Source organism: Lemur catta, chromosome 13 (assembly GCF_020740605.2).
Source record: "Lemur catta isolate mLemCat1 chromosome 13, mLemCat1.pri, whole genome shotgun sequence".
Classification (NCBI taxonomy): domain Eukaryota; kingdom Metazoa; phylum Chordata; class Mammalia; order Primates; family Lemuridae; genus Lemur; species Lemur catta.
In genome coordinates this window covers 74,730,212-74,746,085 of record NC_059140.1, presented here as the reverse complement: position 1 = coordinate 74,746,085, position 15,874 = coordinate 74,730,212, and the positions used below count along the sequence as shown (strand labels likewise).

General features: G+C 39.8%; 1 protein-coding gene across 3 annotated transcripts in view; it reads left to right on the top strand.

Moving 5' to 3' along the window:
• Positions 1 to 9,242, top strand: part of USPL1 (ubiquitin specific peptidase like 1) — a 35,111-nt gene extending 25,869 nt beyond the window's left edge. For all 3 annotated transcript variants that reach the window (XM_045567069.1, XM_045567070.1, XM_045567072.1), the window contains 2 exons: positions 3,482 to 3,639; positions 7,161 to 9,242. In XM_045567069.1, coding sequence (XP_045423025.1) covers positions 3,482 to 3,639; positions 7,161 to 9,061 — 2,059 coding nt within the window. In that variant the 3' untranslated portion in view covers positions 9,062 to 9,242. The remainder of the gene's footprint in view (positions 1 to 3,481; positions 3,640 to 7,160) is intronic.
• Positions 9,243 to 15,874: the final 6,632 nt, after the last annotated feature.

Sequence of the window (15,874 nt, the reverse complement as noted above, 5' to 3'; positions counted from 1 at the left end):
GTACACCTCCTCTTTAACCTTCACTTTCAGTCTAACTTTATTGAAGTGTTTTGAGGTTTAATTTGATGTAATAAAGAATCAGTGACATTAACCTCTGATGCCCATGAATGTGCCAGAAACCCCTCAGAATCTTTCCTAAAAGTATATTCTCATTGAAGTAATACATTCTCGGTTCATCTTACAGTGTTAAAAGGCTTAAAAGGAAAAAAAAAGGGGGCAGTCCTCTGGCCTCCCCAAGCCCCAGACATCTACTTTAAACTTTCAAATTAAGGTAGTATTTACTTTGATATTTGAAAATGAAGTACTTACTCTGCCATAATGCAGCCTGTTCTCCTTTCTTGCTGGTTGATGGCTAGGGTTACACCAACACCCAGGCCCCATCCCTGTTAGCCTTTCTCCATTTGTCCAATGTGATGACATACTTGGTTAAGTCAGTACTCAGTGTTTGCATTATTATTAATATACATATATTATTCCCTCTCTAGCCAAGCAGCATACATGGTTATGTTTCATTTCTTTTATAATTCTTTGTTTTTACTGGAATTATTATTTGCCCTGTGTTTTCATTTGCTTTGTAATGCACTGAGTTTTTTCCAAATCTTTAAACACTTATTAATAAATTTTCGATGCTCAAGTGCTTCGCAGTTTTCAAATCTTTCACCCCTCTCCTTTTTTTCTAGAAACATCTCTTCTGTTACCTTTTATTCCTTATGCTCCAGTCTTGTAGTCTGTGCTGGTACCTGTGTGGGCCTGGTGCCTGAAGGTGTTCTTTATTATATATACGCTTTAGTCAGTCCCAGTTTTTAGCCCAGGGCCTCACCCCCACATCCCACAGCATCTGTTGCCCATAAATATCAAGTCTTCCAGGGATTCCACGGGATGGATAAGCTCTTCCTCGTCACAGCACGCCCAGTCTGCAGCACTGCGCCCTCACCTCGGCCCCCCTGCTGTGGAGGTGCCCCTTCTCGCTTGGCTGTCTGTCTTCTGAGTAATTATTGACTTCTTGTTTGCTCCGATCTCCTTTCTCTTTCTTTGTCCTTTTGGACTAGAACCTTCTTCTCCTTCACTCTTCATTTGATAACATTTGAGTAGGAGGGCAAAACATGAAGGAAGAGGAGGATCTTGAACCAGAAGTCTGTGATCTGTCTCGCCTGCCCAGTTTTGAGATCTGAGTGTTGAGGATGCTCTTCAAGCCCTGGCCTTGATGATTTCAGGGGAGGGTAGCAGGGAGTGGGGTCCGGCATCCTGTCCTGGACTGTGCACCTGCCTGTGGCTTCTTGGTGTATATGATTTCATCCAGCTGTTTATACCTGCTTTTCAAGTCCCAGCACTGAAGATAGACTCAAATGTTATTTTGTTTGATCTGTTAATTGGTTGTATTGCAACATATACTTTTTAATTATACAAGTATATTGCTTTACTTACATTAAAGATTCATGCTCTGATCTGGAAACGTATCCATTAGGTAAAACAGTTTTTCAGTGGAAGATGTGTTTTGAGTTCCAGGGGGCCAATTTATAAGTGGAATTTATAATTTGGACATTTCCTGTATTCTTCAAAAGTAAATTGAACTGGTGTGTGAAGTTTCACTTAAATTTTAAATGACAAGATCTTTATATAAGTCCTTTGTGGCTTTTTACTTTGAAATGTTTATAATTTGATTCGTTGATGTCTAATGGAATTTAAGAACAAATTTAATATAGTTTTTAGGGATACGTTAAAATTAGGTCCATCATGATACCATGTGTAATTAAATCATACAACATTCCAAAAACTAATAAAGTTCCCTAGACACCTTGTCTCAGATAATCCACATCTCTTAATGTCTCCTCATTAGAAAAAGAGTTCATTGAAAATTCAGGTGAATGATGCGTTTCTTTAAGTTGTTTAGGAATTATGTTCAAAGCCTGCTAACATGGAACACCAAGAACTTAGAATCAGATTTAATTGTACTTCACAAATTCTTGAAAGGTTACTGCCACGATCTCCTTTAGGAGTGTGGTTGTGTATTATCCTGGGGTGGCATATGAAAAGCTTATTTATTTAAACCTCTAACAATGGCTTTTTTTTTTTAAATAGATAGGGTCTCACTCTGTGGCTCAAGCTGGAGTGCAGTGATGTAATCATAGCTCACTGCAGCCTTGAACTCCTAGACTTCAGGCCGTCCTCTTGTGTCAGCTTTTCAAGTAGCTGAGACTACAGGTGTGCGGCCACCATACCTGGCTAATTTTTTTTTTTTTTTTTCCCATAGAGATGGGATCTCACTGTGTTGCACAGGTTGGTTTCGTACTCCTGGCCTCAAGTGATCCTCCCATTTCCACCTCCCAAAGTGCTGGGATTATAGGTGTGAGTCACTGTGTTTGGCCAACAGTAATTTATTAAATAACTATTTGTAAAGGATGGGGGAGTGGTAGGAAGAGAAATAAGGTTTCTGTTTTGTGATTATAGAGCTTATTATTTATTTATTTATTCATTTTTTGAGACAGAGTCTCACTCTGTTGCCCAGGCTAGAGTGCTGTGACTTTAGCCTAGCTCACAGCAACCTCAAACTCCTGGGCTCAAGCAATCCTACTGCTTCAGCCTCTCTAGTAGCTGGGATTACAGACATGCGCCATCATGCCCAGCTAATTTTTTCTGTATATATATTTTTAGTTGTCCATATAATTTCTTTCTATTTTTAGTAGAGACGGGGTCTTGCTCTTGCTCAGGCTGGTCTTGAACTCCTGACCTCAAGTGATCCTCCCGCCTCGGCCTCCCAGAGTGCTAGGATTACAGGCGTGAGCCACCATGCCCGGCTGAGCTTTGTTCAATTTAGCTATTTGAGACTATTTTCTGGTTCAGCGTGTTGCTGTAATGATTAAATGTATTTTTGGCATTATGGATGTCTTTAAGTTTATAGTAGATTGACCAGCACGTTGTATTTTTTTCTCTACTTAAGTGTAAGTCAAACATTTCCTAAGTAGCAATTTTAATTTGATAGACCTCTCTACTTCCTGAGATAATTGAGAAATAGGCCAAATTAATATTTATTTGAATATCTTAGGTTTGTTGCTTTATTTCACATAGTACCTATTCTACCTAACAAAAGCAATTAATTTGAGCGCTTGATGCCAAAGAAAATTCCAAAAGATCTGAATTTTTTTCCTTGGATTCTATAAAGTAGCTACCGTGAGATCTTCTTTAAGCCAAAGCAGCATTGCCGCTCACAGAGCGATTTTTGTTTAATGGTCTGTGTTAGAGCCTTATTGCATGATGGCTTCCAACTGGCAGGGTTACCATTCTGAAAAGGGTTTGGTGTTACATACTTCTTAGAGCGAGTTCTCCATTTCTAATTAAGGCATACATCTGGAGTTGCCCAAGAAAAATTAGTGCAGTTAGCCTTGAAAGTGTTATGTGTGACTTTTTTGCTTCAGACCATCTTTTAAATAACCAGACACATGGTGCTGAATGTGTTTGACTTCTCTTGCCTTCCTCCCCACAGAGTATCTCCCTTATTCATGTTGCACTTCGTAGAAGGCTTACCGCACAATGACCTGCAGCGCTACGCGTTTCATTTTGAAGGCTGTCTTTATCAAATAACTTCTGTAATTCAGTACGAAGCAAATAATCATTTTATAACTTGGAGTTTAGATGCCGATGGTAAGTGTTTAAAGGTTTTCTTCAATGATAATAGGCATGGAAACTAAAGGCTAGTGTTTTAACTTTGCCTTGGCTCTTTTTCTATTTTTGCCTTTGCCTTTAATTTTCCTCCCCTTGCCCCTCCTATGAAAACTTTGGTGGTTCTAGTATGCTTCCTAACTTTTCCCTTTCCTTATATCATGTATTATGGGTATATATGTGCACATGTGCAAGAAAGGATGAGATTACATACAGTTTGCTTTTTCCCACTTAGCATTTTTGCTTTTATTCTAAGACTATTAAACATTAGACTATGTAGCCCTTCTGTCATTGTGAAATAGAATATCTGAAATCCATAGTTCGCTGATAGCTGCAGTCAAGGGTTAAGGCTTTATTTAAATAATTAAACTCCCAATAGAAGGCTAAATAAGTATAGTTTGTGAATTTGGGGGATTTTTGCCTTCCATTTGTCTAATGTGGTTAATATTGGGTTTGTTTTCCTCACAGTGTTCATTTTGTCTTAGATAAGGTAACTCAATTCCCTTAAGATGTATCAGGCCATCGGTAGGGGCTCACATATGTAACCATTTTCTATTGTTAGGACACTTTACACATTTGGTATTTTCCTCCTGGGGATGGTTTGCATGCGTGACACAAACTGTATTATAAAAGTGCTTTGTAAATTAAAACTTGCATTAGAAATGTAATTATGACCTTAAAGTTTTACCTTGTTTCAGAATTTGAGCGGAAGTATTTCTCAATAACATACGCCAACTTATTTTAACTTCTATTGCAGTCCAAGGAATAAAAGTTCCATTTCAAGTGCAGCATGGTTTCCAACCTTGACAGCATATAAGAATCATTTGGTTAGCTTATTAAAAAAATCTTAGGGATTGGCCCAAATATCAATATTATTTTAAAAGCCCCTCACATGATTGTAATGTGATTCTAATGTGCTCACATGGTAGGGAAACCACATAGGCAAACAAAATATTCTCAAAGTTTTAATAAGTGTAAAACGAAAGTAGGTTGAGGTAGTTGAAAGGGTGTATACACATAAACCACATACTTAGTGGGGGTTTTTTTGTTTTTATATATGTGGGGAGGATGAGAAGATTTCTGAATATATTGTTTTCTTTTTTGTAACTTAACTATCAGAGAATTCATACTTATGTGACTTGTGCTCTAATTTGTTTATGTCAGCTATTTTAATAAATATTCTAATCTCATTTTTAATTTTTCCCTTTGGGGAATTTTTTAAAAATCTGTTTGATCTTAGACCTTTGAGGCTTGTTCTCAGTTACTAATGAAACCTTAAAGTTGGCCAGTCTATTTAGCAAGTAAATTGGCCTGAAGCAGCAGCCCAGGAAAAGCTTTTCTCCTTTTTTGACCTTCTCTATTCCTCAAGATTAGTTCCTTATAGGAAACCTTTGAAGCCGGTGGCACAGTCCTCTTTTTTCCTCACAATATTAAGATAATGTCTTTCTCGGCATTAAAAAATGAATATAGTAGATATGTCACATCTATGTGAACTAAGGATTTTTTTGTGTGTACTTTTAGAAATCTTTTTCAAAAAGGATAGATGCGCATGTATAAGGAAAAGGGAAGCTTAGTGCACTTTTTATTTAAGATTGTTTCTAAACATAATTTTACAACATTGAAGAATACTATGTTGATTGTCACTTCTCTACTGCTTATACAGTGTTTTCTAAAATAACATATTCCCTAGAAAAAATAATAGTGGTTTGGATGTTCACTATTTTAATCGAAAGCATAGAAAATGTTTTATAGTGAGCACTATGGTATTTAACATCATGATTTATTAATTTATCACATTTGGTTTCATAGAAATAGAGTAAGCCACCCATTTACTATGCCTCAATTCTGTGACGTACTTTTCAAAAATCTATTTCTGTTTCAGACATATAGAGATATAGTAGAAGTATGGATTTTTTTGAAAAGTCAGTAATAAAAGCACAGATAATTAATTGTTGATTCTTTAAAAGCTATTACTCATAGAGGCCTGTGGTTAGATTTTCCGAAATTATCACATGCTAATAAGTAAAATATAAACAAACATATCTTCCCTTAACCCCACACCACCTAACAGCATCTAGCCACCTTCCTTTACTTCTCAGACATTCTTTATATTTTTTATTGTGGTAAAATATTTATAAAATTTACCATTTTAACATTTTTAAGTGTGTAATTCATTGGCCTGGAATACATTTACAATGTTTACAAAACCGCCATCGTCCAATTCCAGAACTTTTTCATCAGCCCAACAGAAACTCTACTCATTAAACAGTAACTTTCCACCCTCCCCCTCAAACCCTAGTAACCACTACTCTACTTTCTGTCTTTTTGAATCTGCCTATTCTAGATACCTCATGTAAGTGATCATACACTATTTGTCCTTTTGTGTCTGGCATATTTCACTTAGCTTATTTTCAAGGTTCATCCATGGTATAGCATGTAGCAGAATTTCATTCCTTTTTAAGGCTGAATAATACTTCATTGTATATATTATCCATTCATCTGTTAATGGACATTGGGGTTGTTCTTTTAGTTATTGTGAATAATGCTGCTATTAACATTGGTGGACAAATGTGTTTGAGTCCCTGTTTTCAGTTCTTTTTGGTATATACCACCTACAAGTGGAATTGCTGGATCATACAGAATTCTGTGTTTAACTTTTGGAGGAACTGCCAGACTGTTTCCACAGTAGCTGCACCATCTTATATTCCCACCAGCGATACACCAGGATTCCAGTTTCTCCACGTCCTCGCCAACGTGTTATTTTCTGGTTCTTTTGATAATAGCCATCCTAATGGCTGTCTTGTTTTAAAAAAGGAATGATTTAAACGAGATACCTTCTTACTCTTAATTCACACCTTAGTCCACTACATAATGACTCCTGTTCTTACTACAACACTGAAATCATATGTGGGCAAAGATAACTACCAGTGACCATGCTGCCGTGAATAATGGACTCTTCACAGTTCTTGTCTTAATACTTAAGTATTTGATACAGTAGACTACTCTTAGTCCTAAATTTTTTCTTTGACAGCCATTACCTCACTCCCACTTGAAAATACAAAAACAGAAGCTGAGAGATAAAACAAGAATTAAAACAAATGTTGATCCTTGAGGTATCAAGCTTCATTTATCTTGATATATGGAACAACTTATTCTGTTTTTTTCTGATATTGTCGGACCAATTAGGTGATACTGTATTCTAAGTCCCAAAAGTTAAATATACTGTCTTGATTTCTGTGGGTATCATAGGAAAGAATGTAAACTATCCAGAAAACTGCCTCAGTTTTTCACATTTCTGAATATATGCTAGTCCATAACCTTTGTTATCCAAATAAGGACTTCAACATTTGGGAGAGAAAGATGGTGACAGGACAAGGCCATATATTAAAGTGTTCTCCTTTGGTGGGGATTCAGTGCTATGCAGTGAAAGAGGCCAGAACAAAGTTAACCTAGGATGGTGGTTTTTGAACGTCTGACCTCTTCACTTTCTTTCCCATCCCCAGGAAGTTGGCTGGAATGTGATGACTTAAAAGGCCCATGTTCTGAAAGGCATGAGAACTTTGAAGTTCCTGCTTCAGAGATACATATTGTTATTTGGGAAAGAAAAACGTCTCAAGTGACAGATAAAGAAGCTGCTTGCCTCCTGCTTAAAAAGACTAATGATCAACATGATTTTGGTAATGAGAAACCAGAATCTCCAGCTTTGTGTTCTATGGGTGATGCTGCCTCAGCTGAAACAGCCCCAGTAACTCACCCTGCAGATATGGCAGTTGCTCCTCATGCTCATCCACAGGCTGAAGCTGGAGTTTGTGGAGATCATTTACTTTCAGGTCCAAAAGGTTTGGTTGACAGTACTATTTTACCCTTGACACTTGAAGAAACTGTCCAGCATACTGCCTCAGTTTTTCAATTTAACTCTGAAGCTTTCCTGTTAGCAAGTAAACCTGTGGTAGAAAATACAGGAATTGTCAAAACAAATACTTCTCAGTCACAAGAATCACTAATGCCTTCTTCAGTATCAGCTCCATGTAAAGAAAATCTTATCCAAGACCAATTAGTAGATCCAGACTTTCCATCTCAAGTTGTAAATACAAACATTCAATCAGTACAGCTGAATGTAGAAGATACTCTAAGTACTAAACCTGTGAATAATACTCACACTGCTGGTCTTACACAGGGAGTGAATTCAGTAGAAATTGAGAAGGACGCTCATTTAAAACAATTGCTTACACCAAAAACTGAGACAATAAAACCAGAACAAGTTATATCTCAAGTATCTCATTTGAAGAAAACAGAAACTGCAGCAGATTCTCTAACCGTGACAGCTAACTCCTTACAGAATCAGTCTGTGAAAGAAAATCAGAAGAAACCATTTGTGGGAAGTTGGGTTAAAGGCTTATTAAGCAGAGGTGCTTCTTTCATGCCACCTTGTGTTTCAGCTCATAATAGAAACACTCTAACTGATTTGCAGCCTTCAGTTAAAGGGGCCAATAATTTTGGTGGCTTTAAAACTAAAGGAATAAAGCAGAAGGCTAGCCGGGTGTCCAGGAAAGCTCATAGGGGTGCAAGTAAGCCTCCTCCAGTGAGTGAGCCTCCACCGGCTGCTCCGCCGTCAGGCAGCACCACTGCTCAGCCACACGTGAGTGCCAGCGCTGCCGCAGAAGTTGGGAAGGGTGAAAATGCCTCACCCGGAGCTCACCTCAACCACAGTTCTCATGGAAATGAAAATGGTGTTTCTTCAGCAAACCATGGAGACTCAGTTGAAGGTCAGATTCATAAACTTCGCCTAAAACTTCTTAAAAAACTAAAGGCAAAAAAGAGGAAATTAGCTGCTCTTATGTCTTCCCCCCAAAGTGAAAAACTTCCAAGTGAAAGTTTAGAACATGTGCCCCAGGGTGGGTCTCCAAATGACTGTGAGTCATTAGAAGACTTGTTAAATGAACTACAGTATCAAATTGACCTTGCAGATAAGAAGTCTGGATGCACCACTGGTTCTGGTGTTTCTCCGTACAATAGTCAAACTCACGAAGAAATTTTAGCAGAATTATTATCTCCTACGTCTGTTGTTTCAGCAGAACTCTCAGAAAATGGGGAAGCTGACTTTAGATATTTGGAAATGGGAGATAACCATACACCCGCTCCAGTACCTGGTGAATTAAATGATATTTCCCAGAACACATATGTGGGACAGGACCATAATTATTGCAGCCCCACCAAGAAAAATGCATGTGAAGGTCAACCAAACTCCCTAACAAATAATGCCTGCGTTAGAACGTTAAACTTGGAGAGTCCCATGAAGACTGATATTTTTGATGAGTTTTTTTCCACCTCAGCATTAAATTCTTTAGCAAGTGACACGTTTGACTTACCTCATTTTGATGAATATCTGTTTGAGAATTATTGAATGCTTATTAACTCTTTAATATTTATTATTGCTCTTAGAAAAACTGTGTTTTCAGGTAATGTTTATACACTGGCTTTGTGTTAGTAGCCATGAACAAAATGTAAGCAACTGAAGGTTTTACCTTTGGTTGTGCCCATGAAGCATGTAATTTGTTTTATAAATTAAAATAATCAGGAATGTGTTCTCCTGTGGGTTTCATTTTGTACTTGTAAGAGAATGAGGATTTCAGAATGTTTTTAAAAGATGAAAAGTGTTACCTCGTTTCTGGCAGTTGTACAGTTGGGTGCATTAAATTACTAGATTTGAAATTTTGGTTATGTTCAAGAGTTTATATAAACTTAAATTGTTATATACAGTATATGAATGCCTGATGGTTTTCCTTATGGTTGTGTGGTCTTATGTGAGGTCCCAAGCCTGTTTCTTACACAAACAGAGTGCTGTAGAATGTCAGCTTCCCCACATACCACTTGTATCCTTTGTCTCTCCTTACAAAGGATGGCAGGAAACCTTATTACTAGAACTTTGAGTAATGTTAAGTGATCTATAAATGATCTTTAATAGGAAAAAGTAATCTATTTTCACGATGATGTGCAAAAAGTTTACATGTTATCACTATCATGGGTACCATATTTCTCCCCAAGACATTTTTATAACCAAAGTGACCTCATTTAAAAGTCCTGTTTTGGGAGAGTATAATAACCAGTGCTCACAAGGCTTGCTATATGCTGGGTTCTGCTGTATATATGAGACAGGTGTTAATGCATTTAAACCTCAACATTCCTGTGAGATAACTTTTTACCACATTTTACAGATAAAACAGTGCACAGCTAGTAAGTTGTAGAGCTGAGATTGAGTAGATTGGTTACTATAGCAATTAGAAGTGCTGAGCTTATCAATATATGTTCTTCCTCTCAGGCTTTATTTAAAGTTTGAATACCCAAACAGCAATACTGCTGTAGTGATTTGAGTTAACAGTAGTTACTGAGGTTTAAGTGTGGCAGTCAGTGGTCTTGGGGTAAAATACTTTACCAGGGACTCAGTACTTTATAATTTATTTGCCAAATTTACTCCTAAACTTCCTTTTTTTTCTGTTCGCAAAAGTAGTGCAATTTATTGTAAAGAAAAGCTGAGAAAAGGGAAACACCAGGAAGAATTTTAATCTTAGTGGTAACTACTGCAAATATTTTCATATTTATGCATATAGACTTTAAATAAAGCAATATCCTCTTATACCTATTTCTATGATCTGTTCTTAATGTTTAATGAGAATTTTCCATTTCATAGTTTTTGACAACGCTTTGAATAGTTACAGCATACTACATTGTATGGATAACCATTGTTTTACTGGTCTTTTTGGATTCTGAGATGATTTGTATTATTTGGCTATTGTTAATTGCACAGCAGCAGTTATCCTGTTTATAAATTTTTGCACAGATCCAAATTTTGTTTTCTAGGTCTGGAATTGGTTGGTAAGAGGATGTGAATGCTTGAAGTTTTAAATGGTTGTATGATTGGCTTCCCTGGACCCTCAACAACACTAGGTATTAATAGTAACCTTGGTCAGCAGGGACCATCCTTTGCTGTATTTGTTTATATTTCCATGATTACTAGTGAGGCTGAACATTTTCTGTAACTATTGCCCAGTTGGAAGAATTGCGTGTCTGTCTTTGCTTGTTACTAACCCATTCAGCAAGTATTTCTAGATTACTGCTAAGGGCTAAGCCTGAGAATAGAAGGAAATTTTTGCCCTTTAGAGTTTGCCTTCTAAACGAGGAGATAAATAGTTAGTGGTAGGTGGTAATAGGAGATACATACAGTTAATTCTTGTAATTTTCAATAGTTAGGGACTATAAAGGTGCCATGAACACTGAATTAGCAAATACTGAAATAATGCTCCTAGGGGAAATAACAGCATTAGGTTCCTAACTAGCCTGTGGTCACAACAGTTTTGTCAACCAATCAGTGTATGACCTTGTATTTTGTTTCTATTTAAAGATGCGTTAATCTGTTGATTCATTACATTAACATGACCAGCAGGCCTGTAACTTGGGCCTAAGTGAAGCTTATCTAACACAGTTTTCTCCCTAAGGCACCTCCCAGCCTCCTGTGCTTAGGCACACTAGACAGCACTTCAGCACTGCACTTTCAAACAGTGAAATAAAAAAGCAAAAATACAAGAAATAAAAACAGTTGTTTTCAGTAGGAGAGCTGAAAGAAGAAGGTGGGCTTGTTCGACCTCGGCTGGGAAGGTGCCTATCAGGTGACTTAAAGTTTTCAGTGTGTGTCCACGAATGACCACAGCACTACAAGTATTGATTTTTTGGGTTACAAATAGCAAGTAGGTGAATTAGCAAACGTGGAATCTGAATAATGAGGATTAACTGTATCATGTCAGATGGTACTAAACACTATGGAGAAAAACTGGATGAGCAGGAAGAACTATAGTAGACTGGGGGATGGACTTGGAAGGTTTCTTGGAGGTGAGTGGCATTTCGACGAGCCTTCCATGGAGTTAGGGTGTTAGCCACATGACTGGAGGAGGAGCATTCAAGGAAGAGCAAAAGTCATGAGGAACAAATGTGTTTGGCCTATGTCTTAGTCTGTTTCAGCGGCTATAACAAATCAACTTAGACTGGATTAGTAAGAAATTTATTTTTCACCGTTCTGGCGGCCAGGAAGTCCAAGATCAAGGCACCAGCAGATTGGGTGTCTGGTGAAGGCTCACTCTGCTTCATAGGTGGCATCTCTCGCTGTGTCCTCACGTGGCGGAGCAAGGGTGGGGGCACTCCCTTCAACCTCTTATGAGGGCACTAACCCCATCCATGAAGGCAGAGCTGTCATGACCTAATCAACTCCCCAAAGGCCCCACCTCAACACTATTGCACTGGGGATTTAGGTTTCGGCATATGAATTGCAGGGGGCACACATTCAGACCATAGCACCATGACAGGAAGAGACTAGTGTGGCTGAGCAGGGGAAGGAGAGTTGAAACATGAGTAAACGGATTGGCAGGCACCAGGTCTAGTGTGGCTTCCTGGGCCACGTTGAAGACATCTGTTTTGAGAATAGGAAGCCACGGGAAGGATTCGGGCAAGAAGGTAACATCTGGTCTGGGTTTTGAAAGGATCGCTGAAGTGTAGAGAATGACTACAGAAGTCAGAATAGGAGTCCTAGTCTATTACACTCTCCTTAGTTTAGGTGATGACCATGAAGGTGTTCAGAAGTAGATTACTGTTGGATTTCAAAGGTAGCTACAACAGGATGTGTTGCTAGGTTGGATGGGTAGAGGATGAATTGAAGGTGAACCCCAGGGGGTTTTGTCTGAGCAAATGGGTTGTGCTGTTTACTGAGATGGGACAGACTTGGGAAGGAAAGAATTTAAAGGGGGTAAGCTAGTTGGGATGTAAGTGTAAGATTCCTGTTAAACTTCCAAGTGGAGATAATTCACTAGAAAATGGATCTGCAGCGTTGGAGCCCAGGAGAGGCAGACACTGGAGATGCTCATTTGGGAATTAGGAATACATGGATCATATTTAACACCATGATAAAGGGTGGAGTCATTTAGGGAGTTACAACAGCTCTTGGAAACAAAAGGGGCAGCAAGAGGAAAACCAGATGAGTGTGGTGCTCTGAAAATCAAAAAAATTTTTTTCCCTTTAAGAAGGGATGAGTATTTGCCAGATCCTGCTAACAAGAAGAGTAATATGGGAATCGACCATTGGCTTTGGCAGTAGGGAAGTCCTTGGTAACTCAATGGACAGGTCAGTGGAGCTGGGAGAACAAGTATGAGTGAGCTGCAGAGGGGATGGTGAGGAGGTGGAGCTGTGGACCCACTTCTGGGAAACATTTTCTGGTGCCTGGTGGGGAATGAGAGGTCAAGGTTTTTGTTACTGTTTAAGATGAGAGAGGTCATAGTATGTTTATGGGTGGACCTGAACGTTGCATGGAGAGACATGAATGGACGTTGTAGATGAGAGAAGGGGCAGTTGTAGGAGCAAATTTCTCCAGGGACAGGATCCAGTGTGTAAGAGGAGGAGGGTGTGACCTTAAGAGCTAGAAAAATTCATCATTTTAATCCGAGGGAAGACAAAGTGTATAGATACAGATGTTAGATTTGGTGATAAAATGAGAAAGGTCTCTTCTGATTATTTTCTCAGGAAAATAAATAGTAAGATCATCAGATGAGGATGTGAGGGGAGGAGGAGTTGAAGATTGAGCAAGAGAGGTGTGAAATATTGGTCTTGGGGCGTGGAGAGCTGATGGAACAGGGATATGCAGTGGGCTTGCTAGGCTGTGCTAAGAGCCTGCTGGAGGCTTATGGTCATAACTGTAACTGAGATCAGCTAAGATGGTGGTTTATTTTCTCCAATCATGTTTAGCTGCTCAGTAAGTGGGACGTTGGATTCAGCCAAAGTAGAGGAATTGTCAGGCGAACAGGACAGAGATAAGAGGAGAAAAGGAATTACGATTTTCTGCAAGGGTAATGATTATAGGGATGGATAAGGAGGGAGGGAAGTAGGGACATAAGACAAGTGGTGGGTAGTCTGTTAAAAAGTGGTGGCAGTGTTTGTTCTGGTATGTGGCCTTTCTTCCCTCCCCTACCAGCCTTGCCCCTTGGGAAGCAGCTGGGGTGGGGTCCCTGAGCCTTCCCCCATCCCCTCTCTCTTCCTGTTGGTTGTCACTCCAGGTGGCTGCATTGCTTTTTAATGTTGCACTGAAGGTTTTTTAAATAAAATTTTTTAAAAAGGGGGAAAAAAAGTGGTGGCAGGCAAGGCATGGCAGCTCACACCTGTCTTTGAGAGGCCAAGATGGGAAGATTGCTTGAGCCCAGGAGTGTGAGGCTGCAGTGAGCTGTGATCATGCCACCGCACTCCAGCCTGGGCCAGACCCCATCTCTAACAACAACAACAACAAAAGTGGGGGCAGATCTCAAGGGATCAGAGGAGGGCTCAAAGAATGCCAGAGTGGACTTGTGGAAGTAAGCCAGTTAGAAAGTGCCGTGCTTGAAAATGAAGCTTCTGGAGATAGCACAGTTACTGGTGATAACAAAGTCTGAAGTATGAAAGTGCAAGGCCAAAGTTAGGTAAGTTCATGAAAAGTGAGGTGACAGAGGAACCGAGGGGCTGGGATGGTATATGGATTGTCCCTGTGGAAGGCAAGCTAGGAAGAGGATGCTCTGGGAGTTCACGGCAGGAGAGGTCAAACCAATCTGGTGGATTAGAGAAAGCATCCCACAGTGACATGACACTAATGCCTTTATTCTGAGTAGGTTGCAGAGGCAACCCCTCGTGTGGGCACCCCTGCCATGTGTAAAGTGTCACCCACAGTTCATGGCTCTGAACAGGCCTGCTCAATGAATGTATCTAGGACTCTGTCTCTCTGGCCCTTTTAGCTTTGTTAGGTAAAATTTACAGAGGCCATTGGACTAAGCTCCTGCTTAGTCCAAACAGACCAGACCAGAATGGAGTCACTCATGCTGGGTGCCACATAATCAAACTGAACTTTAGAACAAGCCAGTTTTTCAAAGAAAACAAAAAGATTCACAGCAACCAATGAGAAGGGGCCCGGTCCACCCGAGCCGGCATGGTAAGGCCCCTCTGCTTTAATTCTGTAAGGAAAGGAACTTTGGAATGACTGGTCTGCTTTCCTTCCTTGTTTCTGCTTTCTTCGGCCTTTTTCTGCCTATATAGCTCTTCTGCTCAGCCCATTGGAATGCCCTTCTACTCATAGATGGGATGCTGCCCGATTCATGTATCACTGCTAAAAGCCAATTAAATCATTAAAACTCAATTTTTTGAAATTTTGTTTTTTGACAGCTTTTCAAGGGCAAGACTTCCACACCCCTACTTCCTTAGTGGGGCACCCTCAGGGAGCCCCTGAAGCAGCAGGGGGGTGAAAGGCACATTAGGGCGCTTCCAAGTCAGCACATCCATGGAAGGCACCGATGTACTTTTGCAAGATAGCAGAGTACTGACGTGACAATAAATCTGGTATCGGAGAAGTTTAAAATAAGCAGCTGATTAAATATAACCACAGAAGCAAGAGGTCATAGGGAGAAAAGGAACCCTGTGAAATACTCTAAATCTTAAAATGAGAATGCATTTCCTGCTTAGTTATTGCAGGCACTTAATAGCTTGGTAAAGTACCCTTCTTGCCAGCTTTCTCTTTATTACAGCCTTCCCACTGGGCTGGGAGGCAGATATTATCTAAATATACTGAGGAGGTTCAAGTGTCTCTACAACTCACCTGATACTTAATGCTCCCCTCAGCCCTAAGGCAATGTAAACCAGGCCTACTCAGCAGGATGGCAAAATGTTTGCAGTTGTAAACTAATGTCCCACTGGCTATGGAACTTGTGGTGTAAAGAATCCCTGCTTGGGGCCAGGCGCAGTGCCTCATGCCTGAAATCCCAGCACTCTGGGAGGCTGAGGCGGGAGGATCCCTTGAGGCCAAGAGTTCAAGACCAGCCTGAGCAAGAGCAAGACCTCCAACTCTACAAAAAAATAGAAAAATTAGCCAGGTTGGTGGCATGTGCCTGTAGTCCCAGCTACTCGGGAGGCTGAGGCAGGAAGATCTCTTGAGCCCAGGAGTTTGAGGTTGCTGTGATCTAGGCTGATGCCACAGCACTCTAGCCTGGACAACAGAGTGAGACTGTCTCAAAAAACAAACAAACAACAAACAAAACCCCCTGTGCTTGGTAATTAATAGAGAAATTCTATATTTAAGACCTTAGTTCTATATGGGGTCTTATCCATGGCAGATTTTCACCCATGTAGTCTTTATCATAGTGAATTCCAGTGATCAGACCTGTAC